Source organism: Alosa sapidissima, chromosome 3 (assembly GCF_018492685.1).
Source record: "Alosa sapidissima isolate fAloSap1 chromosome 3, fAloSap1.pri, whole genome shotgun sequence".
Taxonomy (NCBI): Eukaryota; Metazoa; Chordata; class Actinopteri; order Clupeiformes; family Clupeidae; genus Alosa; species Alosa sapidissima.
In genome coordinates this window covers 21,213,518-21,241,039 of record NC_055959.1, presented here as the reverse complement: position 1 = coordinate 21,241,039, position 27,522 = coordinate 21,213,518, and the positions used below count along the sequence as shown (strand labels likewise).

At 41.0% G+C, this 27,522-nt stretch overlaps 4 protein-coding genes and 1 long non-coding RNA gene across 11 annotated transcripts; 3 read left to right on the top strand and 2 right to left on the bottom strand.

Moving 5' to 3' along the window:
- Positions 1-768: 768 nt before the first annotated feature.
- LOC121705792 lies at positions 769-24,297 on the bottom strand. Its single transcript, XR_006030893.1, has 3 exons — positions 24,287-24,297; positions 17,488-17,499; positions 769-857 (listed from the first exon to the last, which is right to left on the bottom strand). It is a non-coding gene; the product is annotated as an uncharacterized LOC121705792 (long non-coding RNA).
- On the top strand, positions 3,815-5,808 carry LOC121705790 (serotonin N-acetyltransferase-like). Its single transcript, XM_042087021.1, has 3 exons — positions 3,815-4,001; positions 4,242-4,396; positions 4,599-5,808. Exons 1-3 carry the CDS (start codon positions 3,860-3,862, stop codon positions 4,902-4,904), a joined length of 603 nt encoding a protein of 200 aa, XP_041942955.1. The 5' UTR covers positions 3,815-3,859; the 3' UTR covers positions 4,905-5,808.
- LOC121705786 lies at positions 9,970-13,421 on the bottom strand. 3 transcript variants are annotated; one of them, XM_042087012.1, is made up of 11 exons: positions 13,329-13,421; positions 13,178-13,229; positions 13,029-13,099; positions 12,770-12,851; positions 12,391-12,619; positions 11,187-11,251; positions 10,856-10,911; positions 10,610-10,674; positions 10,396-10,469; positions 10,162-10,264; positions 9,970-10,074 (listed from the first exon to the last, which is right to left on the bottom strand). In XM_042087012.1, the coding sequence occupies exons 1-11, from the start codon at positions 13,347-13,349 to the stop codon at positions 10,065-10,067; spliced, it is 828 nt and encodes a 275-aa protein (XP_041942946.1). In that variant the 5' UTR covers positions 13,350-13,421; the 3' UTR covers positions 9,970-10,064. The 3 variants fall into 3 exon arrangements, with proteins under 3 accessions (XP_041942946.1, XP_041942945.1, XP_041942947.1); XM_042087011.1 differs by having other exon boundaries at positions 9,971-10,074; positions 11,187-11,254; positions 13,329-13,419; XM_042087013.1 differs by having other exon boundaries at positions 10,050-10,071; positions 11,187-11,254; positions 13,329-13,420.
- tmem205 (transmembrane protein 205) lies at positions 13,565-15,375 on the top strand. 2 transcript variants are annotated; one of them, XM_042087015.1, is made up of 5 exons: positions 13,565-13,663; positions 14,073-14,182; positions 14,276-14,439; positions 14,571-14,875; positions 14,922-15,375. In XM_042087015.1, exons 2-4 carry the CDS (start codon positions 14,083-14,085, stop codon positions 14,871-14,873), a joined length of 567 nt encoding a protein of 188 aa, XP_041942949.1. In that variant the 5' UTR covers positions 13,565-13,663; positions 14,073-14,082; the 3' UTR covers positions 14,874-14,875; positions 14,922-15,375. The 2 variants fall into 2 exon arrangements, with proteins under 2 accessions (XP_041942949.1, XP_041942948.1); XM_042087014.1 differs by having other exon boundaries at positions 14,571-15,375.
- Positions 17,461-27,443, top strand: rab3db (RAB3D, member RAS oncogene family, b). Of its 4 annotated transcripts, none has more exons than XM_042087016.1 (6): positions 17,461-17,970; positions 20,518-20,579; positions 20,705-20,941; positions 23,596-23,714; positions 23,966-24,090; positions 24,414-27,443. In XM_042087016.1, the coding sequence occupies exons 2-6, from the start codon at positions 20,577-20,579 to the stop codon at positions 24,599-24,601; spliced, it is 672 nt and encodes a 223-aa protein (XP_041942950.1). In that variant the 5' UTR covers positions 17,461-17,970; positions 20,518-20,576; the 3' UTR covers positions 24,602-27,443. The 4 variants fall into 4 exon arrangements, with proteins under 4 accessions (XP_041942950.1, XP_041942953.1, XP_041942952.1 ...); XM_042087018.1 differs by lacking the exon at positions 17,461-17,970 and adding an exon at positions 18,743-19,590; XM_042087017.1 differs by lacking the exon at positions 17,461-17,970 and adding an exon at positions 19,910-20,007.
- Positions 27,444-27,522: the final 79 nt, after the last annotated feature.

The following is a 27,522-nucleotide window of genomic DNA, read 5'->3' as shown; positions in this document are numbered from 1 at the left end:
CCAGAAGCGTAGTATTACACTGGATAAGGGAGGGGGCTAGCAGGCTTAGCTCAGCACTGCATTCTGGATTCTGATGGGATGCTGTCTTTCTTTAGCTTTACTTTATGTATAGAGTATGAGTATCCTAAGACATCAGACTCCTGGTGTCTCTTTACTGAGCTTCCTCCATGTTTCTCATAATGGGAGAATGAGAAATGAAAGTCATAAACTCATCAAATGAACTCCTAGAACTGCACTGAGATCAGTTATCACAAACATTATCTCTATATATATATAAACTGACCAAATCAAATAGATGACTCATTGTTCTAAGAGGAAAAGTATAGAGGTTGGTAAAGAAGCACACTTACTGAAGGACAACGTATTGTACTTCACTGAGCACGGTACTGTACTGATATTAGTCATTAACGAAACCGCCTTATGTTACGGGAATGGCTAATGTATACATGTTTGCTTTCCAGAGAGAGCGTGTCAGCATTTTTTTCTAGTGGCCTATTACTAACATTAGGTCACGCTACTATGACCACAGAACCAATCAGTGTGGACTGCCGTCCAGGCTCTACGAAAACCATTTCCCCCTCCCTCACGCTGCTATGTGGTCTAAAAATGCTCAATCATAAGATTATGCTTTGCAGTGCCAGTGCGCTGCATCAGAGACGTGGAAATTTAATACATGATCAGACTGCATTAGAGTGCTGCTCTGCATATCAGCCATCTGCTATCATCTGACTAGTCTGATGCCAGCTTTCCTCTTCAACTGCCTTGAAAAGCGAAAGGTAGCACACAAGACTGCAATTCACTCATGCATTTCTCTCCTAGATACCAGGGATGGTGCCAACCCTGAAGAACTAGTGCAACTCTGCCGTGGCACTGCTCTAGACTGTGATGTAATTTCTGTTATAATCTAATGGGTCAGGTTAAGCCATATGTGCAGGGCCATATGCACATTAGGGAAATAAAGCACAACGTGATGACAAGCTATGCAATCCCAACAGTGCAGTGATTAAATGCCTCTGCCATGAGAGAGCGCCACCTTGTGGCTCTATGAATGTTACTCATCTTTTTTTTGGTGAATGGACTTATTCTTATCAGATCTGTCTTTAGTGAAATTGAAGCCACTGTTACTCAAATGCCTGTGCTTTTATTGATTTGTGTGTCTATTTTGTTTGAGTTTTACTTCTTTTTTTTTTCTTTTTTCTTTTAGAAGAAGTATACAAGATGATCAATTTCTCTTTAGTTTGGTGACTGGCCAGCATTCCTGATTGCAAGTGTAAGGCTTTAGCACTGTTGACTTATTGTCACATACTGTACTGTTATGCTGGGTAATCAAGAGATATATTCTATTCTATATTTTTTCATTCATCAATAACATTCTTTTATTTTCAGATTCTGAGATGAAGAAAATAAAGTTAAAATGTAAATTTAAAATCACATTGTCTGGTAGGTTTATGATTTTTTAACAATGTAATTCTGATAGGGGCTGGTTAGCGCTTCGGACTTGTAACCAGAGGGTTGCCGGTTCGAACCCCGACCAGTAGGCACGGCTGAAGTGCCCTTGAGCAAGGCACCTAACCCCTCACTGCTCCCCGAGCGCTGCTGTTGTTGCAGGCAGCTCACTGCGCCGGGATTAGTGTGTGCTTCACTTCACTGTGTGTTCACTGTGTGCTGAGTGTGTTTCACTAATTCACATATTGGGATAAATGCAGAGACCCAATTTCCCTCACGGGATCAAAAGAGTATATATAGTTATACTTATACTGATTTATATGATAAGCATGGACGGATTATGAGCCATTGGGCCCCTGGGCACAGATGCAAAAAGCCCCCCCCCCCCCAAAGTTGGAACATTGTGTAAAATGTGAATAAAAACAGAATGCAATAATCTGCAAATCTCGAGCCAAAACTGTATTGAGACATAATACAGAAAATACCACCGTCTTATCTGGGCCTAAGGTTGTTTAAAATGGACTGAGGTAACATGGAAAAAGGTCCTGTGGTTAGACTAATCAAAATTTATCAAACATTCTTTTTGGAATTCGTGGACTTATCTGGGCTAAAGAGGAGAAAGCCTATCCAAGTATCCAACCTATTCAACTTGTTTTAGTCCTCAGTTCAAAACTCAACATCTATAACAGTGTGGAGGAGCATTAGTGCCTACAGTATGGGCATCTTGCACATTTGGCGAGTGCAATCAACTCTGAATGATGTATACAGGTTTTGAGCAACATATACTGCCACCCAGGCAATGTCATTTCCAGGGAAGACATTGAATATTTCAGGAAAACAATGGCAAAATTAATTCTGCACATTATTAAACAGTATTTCTCCATAGATGAAGAGTCCAGGTGTAAAATGGCCTGTCTGCAGTCTAGATTTGTCAAATTAGGTGCATAATGGAATGAAAAACATGACGAAGAATACCCCATACTGTTGAGCAACTGATTTTTTTTATTGGGGAGTAATGGGACAGCATTTCTGGTCTCCTCAGTTTCTAAACATTTACAGAATTCTGTTAAATGAAGAGGTGAAGCAGAACAGTAGTAAACATGCTCCCGTCCCAACTTTTTTTAAACATGTTGCTGGCATCAAATTCAAAATTAATATAACATTTTCCATTTACATATGTGTTAACATATGTTTTCAATGTTTGCTAAAAGAAGAATTATGCTATTTATTATTTCTTCTAACTCAATCTCATTGGCCTTGGTTCATTTTCTGTGAAGAACATAAAAAATACCTTATTTTCAATAACTGCACATGGTACACCCCCCCCTGCTGTGTGTGTGTGTGTCTGTGTCTGTGTGTATGAGTCTCTGTGTGTGTCTGTGCGTATGTCTGCGGGAATGTTGTCTTTCTGCATCTGCTATTCCCATACAAAGTTACAAAATTGTTAAATTTCAAGCACTTTCAATTGTTCTGATTAAGTTCTTAGAAATAAGTACAAATAATGATGAAAAATCTTGTTTATATTTTTTTTAACCCTTTTATAATTGAGAAAACCAATTGCCTTGTTTTCTCACAAAAAATGAAAATGATCATATGATCATAAATGTGATCTTGGGGTAAATGGCAAATATGAACCATAACTGATACCTAAACCATTGGTTGCCCTACACAACAGTGCATTCTTGTGATGTGCTATCATCAACACAACAGGATGGCAGAGTTTTAAGATGCTGCTGTCAGTGATGTTCTGCTTCCAGGGAGATCGTGGAGTGCATGTGTCGTTGATTTTCTGTTGATTTTCCATTCCAAACAACACTTTCATCTCGTTGTTTATTATTGCCCATGAAAAAGCATGTCTTGTTTTATTATCAACATAGGCTACAATAACATATAGTGGCAAAACATTTCGAATAGTCGCAAAGCGCTTTGCAGACCCTGGCCCCTATACCCTGAAATAAAACAATTAGCTAAATAAGTTTAAAAGCTCAGCGTTAGGCTACAGAAAATAAAATCTCTTCACGTGATAATCACATTTGTGTGTGTGTGTGTGTGTGTGTGTGTGTGTGTGTGTGTGAGAGAGAGAGAGAGAGAGAGAGAGAGAGATTGCTGTATCATAAACCCCCATAGGCCTATTTTGGAAGAGTCAGGTGAACAGTTTTGTTTAGGATTAGTTTTGCTGTAAATGTACCGGTATTTTTAAGAATTGTTGTTTTACAGAACTCACATAACCATTTTCAACAGAAATGCTCGCTAAAATAAGCAGCAGGATAACCATGTTGAATGAGTCATAGGCTACATTTTAATCTCTTCCTGAGGTGTTAAAACAGGCTTGAAGGTGATCACCAGGGATTCGCAAGGCAGAGGACTACAGAGGATACACGTAGACAGAGGGTCCACAGAGCAGATAAAAAAAATGTCTGTAACTACTACACGACCGTTCCTAAGACCCGTAATCGAGTCACCCGGGAGACACCGTCGGCATACGCTGCCAGCGAGCGAATTTCGGCCGCTCAATCCGCAGGACGCTATCAGTGTTTTTGAGATTGAGAGAGAAGGTAAGAATTCCAACTAATGTTAATGTACTCTTAATCAAATAGGAAATACATTGACCGAAACCAGAGCAACAATGTTATTTTTGACTGACTGGATGACGCGACATTTTGGTGCGCATTTCAAATTTGAGTGGAATTTTCACTGAATCCCGTAGCAAGTAGGCCTACAAATTACTGTTTTTTTTAGAGTGTGTATCTGATTCCTTAAAACCCAGTTCAAATAAAAATGTAACTTTCTTTCAGCATTTATCTCCGTGTCTGGAGACTGTCCGCTCCACCTAGACGAAGTCCGTCACTTTCTAACTCTGTGTCCTGAGCTGTCTCTTGGATGGTTTGAGCAGGGCAGGCTCGTCGCCTTTATCATCGGTTCACTATGGGACGAGGATCGGTTAAACACAGTATGTTGACACAATCTTCTTATATCGCTGTAGGCCTAGCCTATTTATTACGAATAACTACCAAGTTGATAAAGTAGGCTATCGCATTAACACAATATAGCCTAGTAGCCTATATCATTTTATATTAATTTTATAGCCTACATAGGTAGGCTACTCTTGTCTTTTTTATATAATTCAACTGTATATTGTCCTTTGACAATAGGACGCACTTACTCTTCACAAGCCACATGGCCACACGGTCCATATTCATGTATTGGCCGTCCATCGGACCTTCCGCCAGCAGGGGAAAGGGCCTATCCTGATGTGGCGCTACCAGCAGTACTTGCGCTGCCTGCCATATGTGCGACGCGCCGTACTTATGTGTGAAGACTTCCTGGTTCCATTCTACAAGAAGTCTGGCTTCAAAGTGGTAGGACCCTGTGCCATCACTGTCGCACAACTTACCTTCATAGAAATGCAGTGTGCTATTAGGGGACATGCCTTTGTGCGGCGTAATAGCCAGTTCTAACCTGGGTCCACCGGTGAAGTAGGGGGCTCATGGTAGTACATATATACTGTTTCTATTCTGTCTACAGTTGAAATGCTTTGCAAAAGCTAACTTATAACTGTTTTGGTTTTGTAAATCAGTGAATATGATACCTGCTGTGTCAGTGCAAGTCAGTGCAATGGTCTTGGAGGAGAGATGAGTCAGTAGGTCCTACTTTTGTAAGTACTTTTAGAGGAAGTGGGTCCTTACACCTTACAGTACTTTTAGAGGAAGTGGGTCCTTACACCTTACAGTGAACATCACTGTTGGTTTTGCTTGACAGTGAATGCTATGATGGACTTACCTATGCACAACCAGTACTGTTTCCATGGCAGGTAAGACAACATTAGGCCTATATTTAGCCCACATAGTCAATAGGATGTAATCTGATGTTTAGGTGTTAACACCTTCATCAGTTGAATCAGTTGTAGTCTGACTTGGGCTCGACAGAAATTGAGTGTAGGTTTGAGATTATTGTGAGATATCATCTGGTAATAAGCCCTCTGCACTCATAGCATTTTTGGAGCATAGAGCCATTGCTGACGTCATTCATCACTGGACTTTAGCAGATCAAGACAAGTTATTTTATCTCTATTAGAGGGGATTAGCTATAGTAAATATCTGGGGATTTACAGGTGGAGCTCTGTGTTGGTCTGCAAGCAGATTCTGTGAACAGGTGTATGCTTCTGTTTATTTATATTTAGAATAAGACATACTATGGACATTGTATTGGGAGAGTAAATAAGAGGGATTTGTTTTTTCACTACCTCTGTTTAAATGCAGCTTCTGAAATGTTTATATGCACATCTGAGATGTATCTATCCACCCTTGAAATGTGTACAATATTACTGAAATCAATATTGCTAACCTGTTTACAGTTAAAAAAAATGTGTAATGTTATGTGTGTTTGATACACTGATTTCAACTTTTGTAAACTAATTTTGTAGTAATAAATATGCAAAAAAAGTGTGTGTGTCTCTGTTTTTTGTTTTTTTTTGGGGGGGGGGGGGTGTATTGTAAACATCTCTTAAAGCACTTCTAATGGGGATCTTTTACCACTAAACATTAATATGGACTGCAGAATCTCCAGCAGTATTTGTAAACACACAACCACATGATCAATTGCTGAGTGAAAGTGGCTTCTGCTTGGCCTTAATCTGGATGCCGTCATCACAGCCCTGAGAAATCACTCCAGCCAGGAGTTCCCACCTTGTCTCACCTTGTGTCACAGTCAGTCACCTTTTTCAGACCTAATCCCAATCCAACTGCTAGGACAACTTTGCGCCACACACACACAGCCAAGACAAGGAGGCCTTTACCAATGCAGACTTCACTTTAATGCAACACTGGCCTATTATTAGAAGATTAAAATGCACAAGGTTCCCCTGTTATGAACCTCTTGGGGATTTCTCACTTGAACCCACGTGGCTATGTCACTAAACTGCAAATTAAAATTAGCCCAAGGGGATGAACCATAGAGATGCCTTGCTAGGATGTGTCGGGTAATCAGTGGAGCTTGCATCAACAGGCTAGAGGAAGCATGACAAAGAAGCTAATGGCCATTAGGTAATAAGAGACACATCCATCTGACCCCTTTGACCCATAGGCAAAGGTTCAATTAGTACATTCAATGGGGAGTTTTGGGGCACAAGTGGCAACCACATCTGAATCACATTCAGGTCCAAATGCCCACAGGGACTCGGGTTCAAATTCGACCCACAGTCATTTCCCGATTCCATTTCATCTCTCCTCATTGGCAAAAAATTCATTCAGGCACAAAATGGTCAACAAAATTGGTTGGATCTAATTATGTCCATACAATGAAGATCATGTTTTGGTTAGCAAATGATGATGTTGTTGAAATGAACTTTCAAAACTCATGTGTTTTATAGAAATGTCATCGTAAAAACACTTACATGCAAATCTATGGTATCAAAGAATGCCCCCCCCCCCTTTTTTTTCACTACAGTAAGTGCTGTTGGAGTTATGAGTACCAACTCTCAGGTGCCAGAAGGGCAAGGTGTCTCCATCTGTTGTAACAAACACCCCCTTAATGAAACAGGAGGGGGCTATTTACCCTCCAGACAGGGTCAGCGCTGTGTAATCCCTCAAAGCCCTTTCCTATAAACCAGCTAAGCTGTTTATGGCACAGTCCTGTGAAAAGGGGGGACACGTTTCTTTTTCTTAGTCAATTACTTCCTGGGGAAGTGACTTTGCCAACCGGTAAGACAAACATCTCCCATCTCCCGAGGGTTGTAGTAGTGCTGGTGTTCTTATGAGTGTTTGTTGGGAATTAGTGCAGTGCAATGTTATGGGCAAAACTAGTTTCTCAGGCCTGTAGCCAAAAAGGCCTTCACTTTCCACTCAAACAAATAGTTCTTGTTAAATAGGCCCAGCTAACTCAACCAGCAACCGAGAAGCAAGCTGGTTCCCCCTTTGTGTATGAAATGTGTCACAGGTAATATACCTCTAACAGTAGTAACAAAATATTTCTCAGCACAATATATCATATCATTCTGGTGGCAAGTATAACAATATTTCTTCATCTAATATTATTGTATGCATTGGTATTTTATTATGTCTACTCTAAGTAATAAGTGATCGCTGCAGAAGTCCACAGTATCACAGTATCAAGATCTAGTCCTTCTTTTGCATCATGGTAAAAAGAGTTGACAACAATTTTAGCATGCCAAGATGCAAAGGCTTCCAGTACACAAAACAATATATAGTAGAAATAAATAGCAGTGCATCACATAATACTCTCGTAAAATAATAGCAATAATATAATGTCAGTATCGTCACCTCAGTGGCTATTCACAGCCCCTACTGTAAAAAAAGTTTCATGTTGGAGCACTTGACCCCTATCCTGACGAGCCAGACCCACAGGGGAATGAACTGACTGTCCTATGAAGTCTACTCCATGTCAGATAAACGGTAATAGGCAAGGCTCATTTCAGCCAGGGAGAATCTGTTTCCCATCTGATGATTTTGATCTCAAAATGAATTTTACTTAGTGAATTTCACTACAAATATGGATATGGTAATAGCAGACTGGTTGATCATTGGCAGGTGCCAAACTAGAAGGCCCTCCCATCCTCAGCAGCTGCTTTGCTCACAGTGGCTGACCACCAATACTCAAAATTAAAAATTACAAACTTAAAATAGAAATTTATTCAACTTTGTAGCTATACAATTTCAAATTCATACATTATATCACATTTCAAGAATTAAGATTCATTCAAGCTATGCAGTTATTTCCAATTTATTGGCTAAAACTTCAAACTATTGTAAATTGAACAACACCAGTCCCTCACCTATGATTTTAATCTTTAGTGACAGTTAAGGTATTGTGGCTCTGACATAAGATGCCTCGACACTGCAAAATTGATTGACCTACGATTGACAATCTGTTGACCACATCAAAAACACAGAAGTTAAACAGCACTCTGATCAATCAAAGCCTATTTTTAGACACAGTAAGCACTTTCAAAAAGAGAGAGGATTACTAGGCATCTTACTCAGCATTGGATTTCAATGGCTATCCGATGTAATATACAAACACATTGGCAAGTGCCAATTAGGAGGCAGAATTATGAAGCTGGGGAGGTGTCATTGCAAGATGTTTTTGTATATTGAGAGAATGTGCGCTCATTTGAATAAATTGTCTGCTCATTTTACTAAATTGTGGTTTCATTTTACTAGATTGTGTGCACAATTTTGCATATTGTGTACTCATTTTACTACATAGTGCTCTCATTTTACTAGATGTGGTCTCATTTTATTAGATTGTGCGCTCAATTTAGTCAATTCTGCACACATTTTACTATAATTGTGCGCACAATTTACTAGGATAAATCATGAGCACGTTTTACAAAATTGTATGTTCATTTTACAAAACTTAAAATGAGAGCACAATTTAGTAAAATGACCGCACTATTTAGTAAAGCGTGCACACATTTTCTTTACAAATTTATTTCTGATCCCCGTGCATCATTGCCAGTGGAAAGTGTATGGGAAAGGGACCTCATCCCTGTGGTAGAGGAAGATATTTGCTGGGACACAGTATGGGAAAATCTACATGACACCTCCAAGAACCCCGACCACCAACTCATACACTTTAAATTCATTCATAGATTTTATTTGACCCCCAGGAGACGACATGCAATGAAAATTATTGCATCTCCTAATTGTGACTTTTGTACTCTGAATGCTGTTGGAATTGTGTGTGTATTGTTAACTGGTTTCTCTGTCTTTAACTCAGATTTTCTTTAATACCTTGTATTGTACATATCTATTTGGAAAATAAAAAACATTTGATCAAAAAGAAAAGCGTGCACACATTTTAGTAAATTGTGCGCATGATTTACTAAATTGAGAGCACAATTTAGTAAAATGAGCGCACTATTTAGTAAAACGTGCGCACAATTTACCGGTAGTAAAATAAGTACACAATTTAGTAAGATGAGCGCATGTTTTCTGGATATAGGCCTACACCAAAAAATATCTTGCAATGAATAACCCCTCCAGGGTTCTGTATAGGGGTCCATTTCCCAAAACCTGTTGCTAACCTGTTAGTAACTTTGTTGGTTGGCAATGGGAAATTGCATTGCAACCAATAAAGTAGCTAACTTAGTTAGCAACTATGGTTTTTGAAAAAGCGCCCTAAGTTAGCAACTTTTCACCCTCCAGGTGAGTAATCTACCATAATCTACCATCTATCATTGGTTCCCAAAGACTGGGTCGCGACCCACAGGGTCGCCAGCATAGCCTAGTGACAATTTATGTTGTGTAATACCCCTATACCTTATATAGCTTAGGAAAGCTAACAGCTTTCCGTTAGGATCTAGTTTGTTAACTACCACAGTCACGAGTTGGGTCGCGATAGTCTGGCATTTTTAAAAAGTGGGTCCCCAGAAAAAAAGTTTGGGAAACACTGAGCTACATGACTCACTTAGGTGGTGTCCAACTGCCACCTAGTGGTCATTATATGCACATATTATTTACCAAGAAATACATGCACATCCATTTCGGATGACTTTCAGAACAAATCAAAAGGCAAAATCTTTTCTCCAGATATTTACTGCATGTTTCTTATGTTGGAGTATTTCAGTTGGACCTGTGATATACGTGGAATCCAGTGCTCTATTTCCTGCTGCAAAAGAAACAAACTAAGTTGTCAACTCTAAGTTGTAAACTCTGCTTTTTCATCAAACAGAATGAATCAGCCAAAAGTGGTTACCGAGCTGTTGGGATCATTTCCTTTTTTATGTTCAATGACATCACTGCAAGATGAGTAGAACTGTCATCGGAGTCTGAGGTTGTTATAGGTTTGAACACCCGTCCTAATGAACACACACACATGCACACACACACGCACACATCAAGGAGGACTTGTAAGAGTTTTCCTCATGTTATTACAAAACTATACAGCAATGCAGAATACTCCCTTTCATTTGAAAACATGACATCTTACTAGGTTTAATAGGAGCCTTCCCCTTGGATATGGTTATCTTCTGAAGTGACTTCTGTAGTTGTGAAATATCAGCCCTGAAATAAACCAGATGTAACTCATAATATACTAATTCCAGCTTTGCTTTTAACATGGAGCACTAAAACAAACTGAAGCACATCATAAACATTCAAGTTGTCCCACATAAGTACATTGCCTCATATAGGCTGCATTTTACCCATTCTGTGATCTGTGCAGTGTGTCATCTTTCTCCATACAGCAGCTAATCACACTCTCCATGCACTGCAAATGCCACCCAAGAGACTATTACTTCAAAGTGCACATCAAGGAAACATTACCCACATAGTGACATATTTATGTTGCAAACCAGACCACAAAGAATCCAACTGACAGGTTTCACTTCAGCATTTTATATATTTGGCTGTACTGTATCTTCTGTGGTTTAAGGTGACATAAAACTTACTCTGTCATTGTAACACCTCTCAGTCAGTTTCCGTTGCACATCCTCTCTTTGATAATCTACACAAAGGTGACACCAGGTAAGATCCAAACACTCACAAATACATTCATCAAGACCTCTGCTAAAGAGATAGTGTGATAGCTAATATAGCATATATGTGCCTTATTATCAGGGAAGCAATGCTGACTGAATTATGGACACAAAGAAAGTTCAGGTTAAGCCAGAAAACAAATTCATATCCACTCAAGCATTCATTGCTTAAAGGTAAATCTATGTTATCTAGTACAGAGTGTAGGAGTTTAAAGCTCTGCTATATGTGAGAAATCCAACTTGCTGAGCTGGTACTGGATGTCGTGCATCTCCTTCCTCAGCTCTCCTATCTGCTCCCAAAGAATCCGTCTACTGCATGCATGTCCAGAAGAAAAAGATGTGTGAAAACCGGATGCACATTAAAGGAGAAATCCGGACGATTTTTACATGGATCTTGATTGCTAGATGTCGCCGAGTACTTGTCAATAGGAAAAATAATGACCAAATGGAATAGCTGCAGTAATGACTAGTACTCCCATTGAGCTACAATGCTAGGTCTGGGGGCATCATCTAAGCATGCCTTTTTTGCCTCTAAACAGACTCAAAATGTAATTAAAAGGTCCTTACGTAACAAAACGATGCATTTTCTGCTCATTATAGATGTGAAGAAATCGTTTGAATTCAAAGTTTGTACTGTCACATACCTCAGTTTCCAGTCTGTTGTCAAGCTCATGCTGTCTTCGCAACGAGAACTTTAAGTTTATTTTCTTCTTAAAAATAGTTAATTAAGCACTGTAATGGTTATGATATTAATGTCAATGTAACTACATGGAAACAGTCCAAATGATGCCTAAGCTTGCACGTTCCTGAAAGCTAGCTCACGCTGCATTATTGTGGGAATTCAGTTGTTGCAGGAAAAGGCAAGCAGAGTGTGACAGTAAAAATGTTGAATTTAGACAGCTAATGAGTAGAAAATGCATTGTTTTGTCACATAAGGAATTTTACTGACATTTTGAGTTTGTTAAGAGGTCAAAAAAGAGGCACGTTTGATGCCCCCAGACCTAGCACTGTAGCTCAGTGGGCTGGGAGCACTGGCCATTAGCTGCAGCTACAGTTCCGTAGCACCGATTTTGGTCGTTATTTTTCCTATCAATAGTATTCGGCGACGTTTAGCGATCAAGATCCATGTACAAATCGGCCAGATTTCACCTTTAAGAGGTTTCAGATCCTAAACTGTCATTTGGATGTTGATAGGTATAAAGGTGACTTGTAATTGTGTAATTGTCATCATCATCATCACCACCATAATCATCGTCATAATCTTCTTCGTCATTGTCAAGACCAACCTAAACTAGATAGATAGATAGATAGATAGATAGATAGATAGATATACTTTATTGATCCCTAGGGGAAATTCACATTTCATAGCCTAGCTTAGAAAATTTACATTTCTAAGCTAGGCTAATCGATTTTCAATTGGTGTAATCCTTGCCCCTCACACAGCCTACCTGTGATAGAGTTCCTGGGCAAGGTGGCTGAGACCAGCCTGGCTCTGGTTGTTTACAGGGTATGGTTTGGAGCTTGACGGCAGGCAGACAGAGGAAGGCCCAGGGGAGGAGGAGGGAAGCAGCAGGCTGCGCAGGTAGTGGAGCTCGGAGGACACCTCACAGTGAAGGGCCTCGAAGCGCTCCTCCAGCCGTTGACCAGAAAGGTGTTTGGCGAGGTTGAACAACTCAGCTGAGGAAACACCAACCAACGTTGTAAAAAGACAGTTAGTGTGTGTGTGTGTGTGTGTGTGTGTGTGTGTGTGTGTGTGTGTGTGTGTGTGTGTGTGTGTGGAGGTGGTTATGTGTGTGTGGGGGGGTGGGATAAGGGAGAGAGAAAAACCTTGAATTTGTGCGATTGCAGCTGTATTTTGGTTGCTTTCAGTCTGTAGAGCACTCAGTGTTTTGCTCAGTGAATCGATACTCTAAAGAAAGAGAAAATAATGGAGAGAACACACATGTAAAATAACACAGTGAATTCTCAAGTAAAACACAATATAGGCCTAATTATAGATATTTTAAATTAAATGTAAAAGTCTTATCTCTTTTACTTTAACGTCTTATTGACCACCTCAGAGCAATGAGTCCAAGAGAAAGATTACCCAGGCTTGAGTGCTAATTTGTGCCCTCAAAGCTTGCATCTCATCAAGGACAGACGGTCGTACCAGAGCCCCTGCACAATTTAAATGTACTATGTGAAAATGTTCCTTAAAAAGTATGACTGTTAAACAAATCAGAGGCATAGATCTACCTGTTGTTCTATGCATTCCCTCAGCTGCTGGCTGCAGAGACTTGGATGTACTCTAAAAGAGTAATAGATTAATTAACGAGAAGCATTTCATTTCCCTGATATTTTAAATAACTAGATAATGAGCCAAGCCATTATGTTACTTGTAGCCTACCATTCCGCTTTCTTCATCCATGACTATCTCAACCAAGCGTTAACACAATGAAAAGGGGCCGGTGTTACATTGTAACTGCCATGCAACATACATTTCTATAGTCAAGTGTTGTGTCATAATGACGGGGAGGTTCTAAGGGAACCTGTGTGTTCTCAAAGATGATTGGCTTGAATGTTTCTAAAGGGAAATTGTGATTTGCGGTTGGCTCTTGGAGGGCGTGGTTTAACAAGGAACACATTTTCTTATTACGAATTCGCTTCTAGTATCCAAAGCGGACCCGAGACGACGCCTGCCCAAGGTCCAAGTTCAAGCTCAGTTCATTTGATTCACGTAAGGTAGGCTAATCAGACAAAAAACCGGCTTTAGCCTACAAAATGTATCATTGTGATCAACGATAAAGGCACACCAGGAGTTTTGAACGTAACTTGTGTAACAGGTCGTTGTTGATTACATATTGATGAACTATTTTATGTAGCCTAATAATTGTTTTCGTTTGTCACTATAATGAAGAGCTTGTAGCCTATTACAATAAAATTGAGTGGTCTCTTTGAAATCGAAGAAATTTGTTTGCGGACACTGGCGGCCTAATTTGAGTAGATAGGCCTAATATCTTATCAAGGTTGCACAGTGGCATCTGAATAACGATAGCTGTGAGAGTAGGCATGGGCCAGTGCCTAGGCTAAGCTTGCAGCTTCTTGTTGCAGTGACATAAGTTCCACTGAAATAATTGTAATTTCCTTACAGCCAGTTTGCCATGGCTACTGAAGGGGATCCCACAGACCTTATTAAAGTGCTTCACCTCTTGGTGATCTCTTTCACTTGGGGGATGCAGGTGTGGGTATCTTTCATAGGGGGTAAGGATTGCCTGATGTTTGAAATCATTTACTTACTCTGTGAGTAATGTTTTCCTAATAACACAGTGGCATCTCTCTCTCTCTGATCCTCAGGCTTTGTATTGGTGTCTCAGGTAACACGACACACCTTTGGCCTAGTGCAGAGTAAGTTATTCCCTGTCTATTTCTTCTGTCTTCTGGGAGGCAGCTTTGTAAACCTAGCAGTATATGCAGTGTACCACCCCAGAGAACTACTGGACTGGCATGAAGGGGTACAGGTAAGCATGGTGGCAAATTAATATACTGCATGCTGCTCTTTAAGAAGGATCTTTGAATAAATAATTCAGAATCTGACCCTCTGCATGACATAACTCCATAAATACCTGTACACACACCTCCTCTTCCACAGATGGCATTTTATTTTGTGGCTTTGATCATGGCTGGTATGAACGCACACTGGTTCGGCCCAGATGCTACAGTGGCCATGTTTGAGATGCAGGCCATCGAGCAGGAACACGGCCTAGGGAACGATATTGGCCTGAGCGCCAATAAGGAAGGCTACACCAAGCTACGTGAGCAGGATCCCAAGTACCAAGCCCTCAGAAAGACTTTCTTTCGCTTCCATGGCCTCTCAAACCTCTGCAATTTGGTCGGCTTCGTCTGTACTACTACCAACTTGGTGTATTTGGCGCTGCACCTCCAGACCATATGAACCAAAGATTCTAGAACAGAGCTCTGTTCTAGAATCTTTGATATGAACCCTCGTGTTTTTCAATCGGAATAGTTTAATCAGAATGACAAAAAAAACTTTTCATGTTAACGTGGCTACAGATCTCCTTCTACCCCCGTTCAAACAATCCTTGAGATGTGAACTTCTGAGTGGTAATCAATTGGCTGTGAATGAACACAGTCATAGCTGGTGTATTTGAAGCTGCAAAAATGTACTGCTGTAAAAAAAAAGAAACCCAGTGAAGTGAGCATGTATCTTTTATCTTCATGATAAAGCCATTAAGTTTCTCATAATATTTTTCTATTTCCTATATTTTGAAGTTTTGTACATCATAAGCATGTATACATGTTATAGGCTACTTGAGATTGATCCTGAAACTAATCTTTGACTAATACATCCTATTATGGATTCCTCATGAGTAACACAAGTCAGTGTCAAGATGAGTTGTTAAGGTTTTTTTTGCAATAAAATATTAACAAATATGTATGCTCTGCGTTGGCTGTGTGGATATACCATAGTTTTATGAAATGCTGGCAATACAGTGATGCATTGTTACTTAGCGCACCAGGGGGCAGTCTATGAAAGGGCCAACACATAATATATGTGGGGCTTTGGCACTATCCACTGTTTGGCACTGTTATCAATGACTGTTTGAAAAGTAGTTTTTATATTTCTCTGAGTTTTTTTATCCCCAAATATGTGCAGTTATATTGACTGCCGTCATCAACTTCCTGAATTTTTGGTCAACGATTCCCGGGACACCGAAACACCGGGGCACATGAAACTTGGTGGGCATGTAGCCCCACTAAATTTTGGTCCCCAGGGGCCTCACCACCCCACGTCCAAAATCTAATAACCCAAATATAAGATTTGCACTTGATGTATACTTCTCATGTTGCTTTAGTAGTTGCTGGACTGGTGCATATTATGTGTTTGATTTTCCCTTTAAGACACATTTTGAAACATTGTAAACAACTAAATGTACCGCAGAGTGGTACAAAATATGACCGCCCCTCAGTCCTGCACATTCTCTCCGCAAAAATAAATCAGGCTTATCAATTGGTCTCCAACTCCTACTCCATCCCCTACTCTTGCAACTTTTATGTAAATGAGTGTGCATAGTGTGTGTTTGTTTTTGTGCATATGTGTGCTTCTTCTGTGTGTGTGTGTGTGTGTGCGTGTGTATTTGTATAGTGTGTGAGTGCATGTGTATAGTGTTTGTGTGTGTGTGTGCATGTGTCTTTATGTGTGTGTGTGAGTGCATGCGTGCGTGTGTGTCCATGTGTGTGTGTTCATGTGTGCTTTTTGACAAGCGTTATTCATTTTTGTGGAGAGAATGTGCAGGGCTGAGTGGCGGTCATATTTTGTACCGCTTTGCGGTACATCTAGTTGTCATAAGGACATAAAGAAAGGGTTTTAAAGCTCAACAAACAATCAGTCTTGGAGGAAGCCAACTACTTTCTTTCATTGGGTCTCCACTAACCAACAGCTCTTCAGCCCCTTGCTCACACTGTTGCTATATGTGTAGACTATACTGTGATACTAAAAAGGCTGAGTTGAGTTCTACAAAAGAACGCAGTATAGCTTTAACAACAATATGTTGCATCCTTCATACTGTACAAAACAATATTTCTGATTGGAAACTATTAATGTGCAAGTACATATTTGAGATCCAACAAAATATGTGCAATGCATCCTGCTCATGACTCAAACACGTTTTTTGACTTATTCCTATTGCTGTTACCATTTCTCAAAGCTGAAAAGCATGCTCTGGCCAATGACCATTTTGATGAGACCACTTGTTCTCATCAAAAACAAAATCACTGTTTGAACCCATTTGGCTGGACAACAGGCAGGGTGAAGGGTTCCTGGCAGTTGGTGGTATTTATGCAGTAACTTTTAGTTGATGCGGGAGCCTTTCAATGGAATAAGTGGTACACAAATGGAGTATTTGGCATGCTGAAGGCTTTTCTGAGAGCAGAGTTGGATGGTCCAACAGCAGTTTTCTTCTCTTCATTAAGCCACAGCAGGCAGGCCAATAAAGAACTGGCTGGAAACCCAGTTGGAGGATGAAAGAGCAGGGTTGAAGAGAGCAGTAGAGGAAACTCCTGTTTCTGAAGAACTCCAAAGAATTAGGACAGATCTGTGAGGTGTTATACTATTAAGACACACTTGAATACCCCCAGCCCCCCAGTGCACATCCATCAGTCACTGCAAAAGACCGGGGAGGTAGCCCTGCTGATGGTTAGTGGTGAGAGTTGTGCCAAGTTCATACAGGATTATATGGGTCAATCAAGTATTCAAGACATTGTGTGGCTCTTTTCAGTGCAGTTCTATAACGGGTTTACCACCTACCCTAGTTTTGTTTTTTGTCACCCATTGTCACTTATGGTATATAAATTCCAGAAGTTTCTTCCTTTTAAAAGAGGGAGGGACACTTTAAGGAGCTGGACCTGCATTCTTTACAAATAAGTCACAACACACTGCTTCCTTAAAAAAGAAAAAAAATCCTGTTGCTAGAATACAATGAACAAAGTCAAGATAGATTGTTCTGCGGAAGTGTCCATGGTTTTGTGACAAAGAAATGTTAACAGACTTTAGCCGACAGCTAAATGTACATGCTTCATAGGCGGAAATACTGTATTTCATATTAAAAGGGCATTAAAAATAAGTGTTGGGACACACCTTTTAAGTAGAAAAAAAAACAGATATTATTCGGACTGGTATCCTACAAGACAAAAAAGAACGAGGAACAGGTTTATTCTGCGTGCGTGCGTATATGTATTCCTAGCCGCGCGCAACCGCGTCATTGAAACACCTTCCAAGAGAGGGCCAGCAAAGCATTCACAAACTGAGTCCCGGGCAACAAGGGAACTGCTCTGTTTTCTCTCAAACTGGCTACTCCTTAGTACACAGACAAGATCCGGGAGCAGTGTTCAAGTCCGTTGTTGGACGGCGCTGCTAAAGCAAATCGTAGGATAGCCTACAACAATAGTAAAAAGTTTTTTTTTCTTCTGTCGGAAATAGACTGGTCGTCGAAGAAGGGACCGGACACGATAAAAGAACTGTTGCATTTAAGGTTGGTGGCTTATTTCCGTATTTTCCTGCACTTTTAGTCTAGTTTGTATTTGTGTTCAATCGAAATCTTTGTGCATTGTTGGTCACTGGGCGTGTTTATATTTTTGAGAATTCTATGGTCTTCCTGAAAAGACTAGGAAAATGTTGTCCATATGGTGCGTGCGCCTGAAGCTTACAAACGCTTTTCAAATCGAGGTGCGTGTGTCAGGTGAAATTGATGGATGATCGGCAGTTGCCACTTAGAGCTATGCTGTGGAAATTAAGTTGGAAAATCCTGACAGTGCCGTTGGCAACTTCCTTGAATGTTCCATGTCCTATCAGTTAATTCGACTTTTGTGGTAGGCCTATACTTCGGTCCTCTTTAGTGGTCAGTGACTGACTAGATTAAAGATATTTGCTACTTGGCCAATGGGCCTAATATCTTGTTTTCCATAGCATTGTGTTTGTAACTAACAGGGTTTACAGTTTATAAAAAAAAAAACGTAGGCTAGCCCACCAGCATTCCTTATTTTCTACATTAGCTTCGTGTCATCAACCCTCTTTCCAAAACAAAGAACAGAACAGTGCCACAACAAATCTGATCAATAGTAATGGTATTCTAGCGGTGACTTTAGGTAACAAGCAGTGTGCATGTGAGTCAGCTTTCCCTTGAGCTAATAACGATTTTCCAGCAACCAAGAATTATAACATTTCGCTCCCTCAATTTAGTTAGTGTCTGAATGAGAGCCTGGTGCCAAAGCAATGTAAGCTCTTAGAGTACATTTCTACTCTGTGGACAGGTTTGGTATCTATAGACTCCTGTTCTTCTTGGCCTGCTTGTTTGGGCTGCTGAGAATGGCATACAGGGCAGCTGGTGGGCAGAGCTTCTCTCAGCTGCAAATAGGGAGCACCTAATTAAAACAGGGTTTTATGGTTCTTTTTATGATTTTAATTTTCACAAGACATATGCCATCTGTTTGGTCTAGTGGAGGAGTAACATGTAATGGCCAGGTTGTTCCACCAAACACCTACAGAAAAGGCAAGGTATTAAAGTAATTTCACTGATTTTTTTTAAAAGTTCAGTAGGCTATGTGTTTTAACTCACATTGATACACCCCAGAGCATTCTGTAAGCTGCAGCCTGCACACGTCAGACATGTGACTGGGCTTTGCAGAAGGCTTAAGTTTTTCTGGTGAGACAGAAGAGAACAACATAATGTTCCAACCGCAGTTAAAACAGAAGCCATTTGGGCAAATCTTTGATGCCGTATTCACCTCGGTGCCTAAGGGCCTGGCCTTGTGGTTCTGCTACTGATTTGATCCAGTCCTGTTTGCCATCAGTGGCTTGTCACTGGATGAAAGCTGATTTACAGGGCCTCTCTTACTCCAAAGGCTCATGGAACGAAGGAGCCTCAGCCTTCCAGAACTCAAAATACTGCTGATGTACTGCTAACTCTTTAATCTCGTATATAACTCTTTTAACAAGCTGGGTGTTGATTTTCTCTTGTTTTGTTTTAGATATAGCATGGACATACCCAGTCAAACACACATACATCTGAAGAGAAAGTAGTTAAACAAGGGCTTCTCTCCTGGACAATAGCAATTGCCTCCTTGTGTTGTGCGTAATAGCTGCTGCTCTGGAGGTGAGCCCTGTTTGGCATACAGGCACAACGCTCTAATGGGTTTGGGGTCTTTGTTCCAGGCCGGTATCCATGGTGACGCATCTCTTCCCTTTTAAAGGGAAGTGCTGCCGTGTGCCTGTGATTGATCAGCTGCCATCAGTAGGGCAGTCTCTTTCTCTCTCCCTCTCTTTCTGTCTGTCTGTCTAATTTGCTCTGTGCCACTCCCCATCGCTGTCTCACTCTCCCTGTATATCTTCCCTTTTATTCCCCCATCGGGTCTCACTTTTCCCCTCCCTTTCTCCTGATCATTTTTTTCTCTCAGTCCGTTCTTTTCTCCTGGGCGCTGTGCCTGTCAGCATCTCACCTCTGGGACGTGGGTGATGCTGGAGGGTCTACTCTATTCAGAGTGTAATGTGACACCACACGGCAGATGATGAGGCAAGAGCCTGACAGTGTGAACTTTAAAGGCCAGTCATTGTTGCTATCAAACATTCATTGATTAGTAATTCAATCCTTTTCTATCCAAACAGTTTTTTTTTTTTTAATGAAATGAATCCTCACTAGTACATACAAGGGAAACCCACCCCAGATGTGATTAGTTGTTAGAATATTACTGTATTTCTTATTTTTTGGATGTAAATTCCTTTCTCTTTATACTGTGACCAGGAAATGGTCTTTATTTCCTGCATAGTTATAATTTCAAACATTGTAGGGATGAAATCGGGTGAAGCAGAGCTTGTTTGACAAGTGTATACACTTTTTGCTATCGCATATCTTTTACATACAAGCATTACATAATCCTTCATCTACATGCTACATCTGCATTTCATTTGAACTTTATAAGTGAATAACTTTCACATTATCATTATAGGTGAAACTCGAGTCAATATATTATTATAGAGTCAATATCCTTAGTTGGTCAAGGTTTTGATAGTGTATTTTTGTCAGGTACCCATTTCCAGTCCAGAGGAAGCATTTAAAGGTCCTAAGGGCATTGGCATTTGATTATGGTGTGTTTTTCATTTTGCTCCACTCAGTGGAAATAGTCACATTTGTATTGGTGTATGTCCAGCCAGTGTTGCCTCCAGACTGCCTGGACAAAAGCTCATAGCACTTAACTGTCCCTCTCCATTAGATGGCGTCAGTGAATGACTCCCGCGTGCAGCAGCCATCGCAGAAGGATGCGGCCGACCAGAACTTCGACTACATGTTCAAGCTGCTGATCATCGGCAACAGCAGCGTGGGCAAGACCAGCTTCCTGTTCCGCTACGCCGACGACTCCTTCACCTCGGCCTTCGTCAGCACAGTGGGCATCGACTTCAAGGTCAAGACCGTGTTCCGCAACAACAAGAGGATCAAGCTGCAGATCTGGGTGAGTTAGAGTACGCGTAGACTTCCACAGACTGTGTGTTTGCAGATGGACCCCTAACCTACCACACACACACTACACAACAAAACTACACAAAGCAGTAGTGTACGTTGACCTCTGAGGCAAGATTGAGTTTCCCAACAGCTACTAGATCTAGCAACCTAGAAGCAAATCTTCCTGGGGTGGAATGAGGAAGCCTGCAGGTCTTTTGAGCAGGGTGAAATTAGTAGGAAAAGTCACCTCAGTCAAACTACTCAGCAGCAGTTTAAAATATGAAGTGTGAAGTAATTAGTAAAAATCTGTGGATGCTGTCCTAACTGAACAGGATGTAGGTTGAATCTTCATTTATCTAATTTAATTCATACACAGGACAGAAAATGTAGTCTGTGTAGTCAGTAAGGAGTACTGCTTGGAGATATTATAGCTGTCTTTGTGGTTCTTCTCGCCTATATATTAATGAGGAACAACTTTCAGGATCACATCTATCTCAGTTTTTACAACTTGTCAACTCTCTCTATGTTGTATTTGGCTCCAGCCCCATTCCCACACTCTTCTCATGCCATAGCCATCGCAGTGTTCCTTGTTCCTGATGTGAGGGAGGCGTAGACAGGCAGCTGTCCAATTTCACAATACACACAATTTCACTGGGCACTACACCATCATTCTGAATAATTAGGTACACAAGCCACATGTCACGGTGCGGTACAGTTCACAGGCAAAAAAGAGGAAGTTGTTGTCCTCGCAGCCTCTCGGCTGCTGCAGAGCTGTGAAGTGTATTTGATCTACTGTGCATCTGATGTGTCAGTTTGACACTTCACTTTCCATTTCCTGGTAATGGGCCTCAATTGTTTTAGGATCTTGCCCTTGTGTCAGCAATGTGCAAAATAATTCCTGAGCCAGGAGGTCTGGAGAACATAAATTCTGCCAGTCTACTTAAACGTTTTACCGAAGCTAATGTAGGTGCCAACTTGTCCATTTGATGTTTAAAAAGTCATGGATAAGTAAAGGATATAAGCATAGGTGTCAGTAGCTTCTATGATTCAGTAGGTAGAATAGTCTGTTGTCACACCCAGCAGTGCTTTATCAAGATCATGAATCAAAAAGAGCAAAATATGATTAAGATATTAATCCTCTCCAAATATTAGATGTTGTCATGGGAAACGAAGAGGAGTATAGCAACAGTGCAGTGGCAAAAATAAATCATCTCATTTGGCCCAGATACCCCCTGGGGCATGGAACCCTTAGGTCAAACCAGGAGTCAGGACTAACTGAGCTAGCTAATGTCAGTTAATAATTAACTTTGTGTGTGTGTCTGTGTGCGTGTGTGCATGCATGTGGTTGGGATGAGGACTCAGGACTAAGCGATATCACTCAGATGATTTAGCCTGCTTCCAACCTCTAACTTTCACATATACCTATTATACATGTGAATATTTCTATTTAGTGCTCTGTGTCCAAAAATTGTAAATGTAGTTGACCCTCAGAGTAAATCAATAACAAATGAGTGTGTGTGTGTGTAAAGCAAACAGTGTATGAAAGTGTCATCTGTAGAGTAGTGACACACCTCGTCCCCGACACCTGGTGTGTGTGTGCGAGGGGTTTGTATGCCTCCCAGCCATGTATTGGTGGTGAGCCTTCACAATGGGGTTGATGGATTCATCCAAACAGTTAAACATTTTTACTACTACATTTTTACTTTTAATACTAATCCATTTACCATTGTTGTCAATAATATAATCAATAGTGTACAGTATTTTACACTGACATACAGTACCAATTTTGGCATGGTACTGTATGTCACAGTATATTGTAAGAGAAACCACCACTTACACTGACACACATTTACTATGACACTCCACTCATTCTCCTCTTTGTTATGACAACACCCAGTCATTTCCTGCTCTGCACCAGGGTAATGTTGGTGGACATACAGCGCATGTAGCTGATGATTATCAGGATCAGGCAGATGGTAATTAGGCTTCTTCCTTTTGGCTGAAAAGTGCATTCCTTTTGGTCCTCCGGTGTATTCAATATGAATTGCTCTCAGCCTCTGAACAGGAATATTGAATCGGCTTTCATTATAAATTCTGATGTGTCACCTGTGCCTAATCATACAGTATAAAGCACACACAGTTACTCATGAGGCACATGCTATTGTGTAAATACATTCACTCACACACACACACACACACTCACACAAATGTCAGAGCCACTTGGTTTTCATATTCATCTCTGAAGGAGCTGCCTCTGTGTAGCGGCCAGCTCCTGACATCCGCAGTCTCTCAAAGCACTAATGGGACATTCATTGGTTCTAGTGGCCCAGCTGTTACCTGGGTAACCCTCCTCTCCCCTGCTCATTCACTGATGTCAAGGCCCTCAATGCAAATGATGGGCCTAGACCAGGTAACCAGGAGACATTTGTTAGCAAAGGAGGGTTGCCTTGACGACACTCCGATCACCTGCTTGATTTTTTTTTTTCTTTTATCAGTAATAGGGCATACTTAGAATTGTGTTAAATTCAGTATGGAACATACTGCTCCAATGTGGTTTTATTAAATGTCTGCTGCTGTGACCACATTTTCCCTGTTACTTGTCATTGCCTAATGGCGCGTAACATTATGCTTAATGTGGCTCTGTGTATGCGTCCATCTTAACAGGACACAGCAGGACAAGAGCGGTATCGCACCATCACCACGGCCTACTACAGAGGAGCCATGGGCTTCCTGCTCATGTATGACATCACCAACCAGGAGTCCTTCAGCGCCGTGCAGGACTGGTGAGTGGGGGGGGGGGGGGTGTGTGTCATCTCCATCTCCATCCAGGTCATCTCCATCTCCATCACACAAGCAAGTTGATTTTTGATCATTTTTTTGGAAAAACAGGAAAAGCCCAATTTAATGATCATAACCCAACTACCGGTATTTAAGGTTCTACTCAATAGACCAGTCATTGTATCCTTGCCACAGTCTCTGTAAGACACTAGTCGGAGGTGTAGGTGTGTTTGACGGCGAGGGCTCTCTCCCACAGGGCTACCCAGATTAAGACGTACTCGTGGGACAACGCCCAAGTGATCCTGGTGGGGAATAAATGTGACCTGGAGGATGACCGCCTAATCCCCACAGAAGACAGCCAGCGACTGGCTGATGAGCTAGGTAAACATTGGTCTCGCAATTACGCCATAGTCATTGTTAGTTGAGTAAGGGATAATGACACACCTGTTGGGTAGCAAAACGTACATGTATGTCTACATTACCACCTCAAACGTTAAGTGGAGTGGCTGCTACACCTCAAAGTGTAATTAACATAACACAAGTGTGGCAACAGTGGTATTAAGTAACATTAATGCACTGAGCTCTGCCAGAACTACCACCAATGTTAAGTCTTCCTCCTTGCATTTCTCATTTGCATCTCGGTCGGTCTGTGTTTCTTTCTCTGTCTGTCTGTCGGCCATCGTCACCTCTCCTCCTTTCTCCAGGATTCCAGTTCTTCGAGGCCAGTGCCAAGGACAACATCAACGTGAAGCAGGTGTTTGAGCGCCTGGTGGATGTGATCTGCGAAAAGATGAACGAGAGCATCGAGGGCGAGAGGGCGCAACCCAACAACCACCACGACACCAGCCTGCATGAGACCCCCTCCGAGAGCCAGGGCACCTGTGCCTGCTGATCTGTGTGTCAGACCCACTCCACATCCATACACAGACCCCACTCTTTACCCCAATCCCCATCGTTTCTGAGTGACAGGCTGCTTATTTGTGTACAGTACAAACACAATCTGTTGATATACTCAAAATCACTATAATCATGGTGGGAGATCTCCTTAAAAAGATACTCATTCCCTCATAAATGCAAACATAACTTTACCCACACCCAACATAAGTACTCTTGGTTGGGTAAAAATGAAGGAAAAGCACACACTCACATAATCACCCCTGTGTCTTTTGTTACTGGCCTTTTACCTCTCCGTCAAAAAACACTGAAACAGAAGCATAGTGATAGCTTACACACACTTACAAAGTTCACCACCACAATGCTTTACCCCGTGCCCAAGCCGTCTTCAGCACCCCCTGCAGGGATTGGCCGGTACTCCAGTACTCCTACAGCGTGCCATTTGTCCACCAAAATTTAGATGATATATCTGCCTGATATTCAAGCCCATATACAAACAGTTGGGACACTACTACTTCTGTGACCCATGCGTTGCTCACATTGTCAGTTTTAATGAATGTTCGCATTAAAGGTGTATTTACACATTACACTTGCCACAGCAATCTACTAGACACATCGATATCATAGGAGAAAGGGAGAGGTAGAGAGTGAAATATAGTCTCTGTCTTAATGAAATGCTTGTTCATTGACAGAAGGGTGCCATTGGGCTGGGAAATCAGTGGCAAAGCAAATTGAGTTTACTCAAAACTCAAAAATGAGTTTAAACAAAGTTCTTGTTTCCAAGTGCCAATGTCAAGTATTTCAGTACAATGGAGAGAAACATCCAGCGCCATAGAACATGTTATGCCCCTCGAATAGGCACTCTAGTCCCAAGTCAGTCACTTCAGTTTTGGAGGAGTCATTGTGGTATGCTTTTATCTCAGCCATGTGCTGCATTGTGTCTGCGTGTCCCTATCTGCTCTGCACCGCCTCAGTTTCTCTCGCTCCGTAGCGTTCGTTTTGGCCTCTCCCAACTCTGTCCCTTACCTTGTGTCATATCTGAAATACGCACCCCACATGGTTACAAAAGGAAGATAGAAAATAACCTCACCGTTGTTTGCATTCTTTAACAAGATTGCAATTGGCACAGAAATATCTATAGGCACTCTAGTCCCAAGTCAGTCACTTCAGTTTTGGAGGAGTCATTGTGGTATGCTTTTATCTCAGCCATGTGCTGCATTGTGTCTGCGTGTCCCTATCTGCTCTGCACCGCCTCAGTTTCTCTCGCTCCGTAGCGTTCGTTTTGGCCTCTCCCAACTCTGTCCCTTACCTTGTGTCATATCTGAAATACGCACCCCACATGGTTACAAAAGGAAGATAGAAAATAACCTCACCGTTGTTTGCATTCTTTAACAAGATTGCAATTGGCACAGAAATATCTATTGCTGTGCAGGATATCTGTGAGATGGCTAACTGTACATCGATGGACTGCAATTCAATCATAATGAAGATGCACAATTCTTTTTAGTGGTTTCATCTCAGTGGATGTGGAATGTCACCTTGTTGTTGTGTGTATAATCTTAGTAGTGGAATATGTATGACTGCATACTACCTTAAGCCCAATTTACACCAAAGATTCGCGACGAAACGAAACCGTTGCAGAGGTGAGAATTAAACGTTGCACGTCGTTGCCAGCTGTTGAAAGCCGTCGCAAAGCATTCACCGTGTCTAGTCGCAGTTGCAAGGTTATAGAACATTGCAGCAAGTTGCTGGTTTATAGAATGTTGCAGCTCATCTCGTCACGAATCTTTGGTGTTAATTAGGCTTAAGATGACTTCTTTATATTCATCTCTTTTTTTTAAACCATATCTTGATTTTGTTAGATGGAGTTCTAAAAGCTGAAGACACATGCAAGTGTGTCTGAATTTCATGTGTAAATTGTATGTGTCCTTAAGCTTCTCTCTTAACACCAGGGTTCACACAGTCCGTAGACCCAGTGATAGTGATGACTGTACCTCACACTCTTCAGAAGGGAGGTGTACTCACCAATCAGTTACCCTGTTTAAGTAGCCCTGTATTGGCTATGACCCTCTTGAATTTCGAGGCAATCAGAAAATACATAACACAAGAATTATGACATAACACAAAAAAATAATAGAACACAGACAACTTTCTTTTGCTGTTCCACGGACACTAATCAGTACACACTGAATTAACACTACATATTTACTTGGTAACTTTTTCTTGTTCCAGGAAGAGCAGCAAATGTGTTTCCTTGTCCTATGTGTGTGGTGCCAAAGATCCATTGCTTTATGACGGTTTTTAACTCACAGATTGTGCGAGGCATGTGGAACATGTTTCTGTGTGTTGTTGGTGGGACACTATTGCACTCTTGTGTGTTTAGCTCAAATGCTTGTTCGTTTTAGTAATACACTGAAGTTTAAAGATACACACTGGATCTCTTTCACATAGCATTAATGCCTTCTAGGGGGTGGAAGCTAAAGGCACATGCCTACATATTTACGTGTTATATTTACCCCACACAGCAACTGTTTAGACAAATGTAAATGTAACAATGTTGATTCAAATTAGTCTACTTGTTGCGGTCAGATTCTGACACAAATTTGAGATTTGTTAAACGTTTTTACTTTTGTTGTAATGCATTTGCGTATGTCACATTCAGTCTCATACAGTGGTTTGCAAAAGTGGCAGAAAAGTACTGTTTATTTCCTTGTATTTTGTGAGATGGGATGAGATTTGGGAATGTCTTTTTAAAAAAGTGTAGAAAAATCTTTGCCAATTGAAATGTATTGACACATTTGTTTACATAAATAAAAATAATAAGTATTGTAAAAGGGAATTGTTTTGTTTGTCTCTGTAAATTATCATGTTATTACAAACACACACATACATGACGTTTTTATTTGATGGCATGTTGCC

Bases quoted from the DNA above. Each gene is read 5' to 3' on its own strand.
- LOC121705790 (XM_042087021.1), top strand. From the start codon at position 3,860: ATGTCTGTAACTACTACACGACCGTTCCTAAGACCCGTAATCGAGTCA. The intron at 4,002-4,241 runs GTAAGAATTCCA...ACTTTCTTTCAG, and splicing joins TTTTGAGATTGAGAGAGAAG to CATTTATCTCCGTGTCTGGA. The intron at 4,397-4,598 runs GTATGTTGACAC...CTTTGACAATAG, and splicing joins ACGAGGATCGGTTAAACACA to GACGCACTTACTCTTCACAA.
- LOC121705786 (XM_042087011.1), bottom strand. From the start codon at position 13,349: ATGGATGAAGAAAGCGGAATG. The intron at 12,620-12,769 runs GTTTTTCTCTCT...GTGTTTCCTCAG, and splicing joins TGCAATCGCACAAATTCAAG to CTGAGTTGTTCAACCTCGCC. The intron at 10,912-11,186 runs GCAAGTTGGATT...ACCTTTGTGTAG, and splicing joins CGACATCCAGTACCAGCTCA to ATTATCAAAGAGAGGATGTG.
- tmem205 (XM_042087015.1), top strand. From the start codon at position 14,083: ATGGCTACTGAAGGGGATCCCACAGACCTTATTAAAGTGCTTCACCTC. The intron at 14,183-14,275 runs GTAAGGATTGCC...TCTGATCCTCAG, and splicing joins GTGGGTATCTTTCATAGGGG to GCTTTGTATTGGTGTCTCAG. The intron at 14,440-14,570 runs GTAAGCATGGTG...CCTCTTCCACAG, and splicing joins ACTGGCATGAAGGGGTACAG to ATGGCATTTTATTTTGTGGC.
- rab3db (XM_042087016.1), top strand. The intron at 20,942-23,595 runs GTGAGTTAGAGT...CCATCTTAACAG, and splicing joins GGATCAAGCTGCAGATCTGG to GACACAGCAGGACAAGAGCG. The intron at 24,091-24,413 runs GTAAACATTGGT...TCCTTTCTCCAG, and splicing joins GCGACTGGCTGATGAGCTAG to GATTCCAGTTCTTCGAGGCC.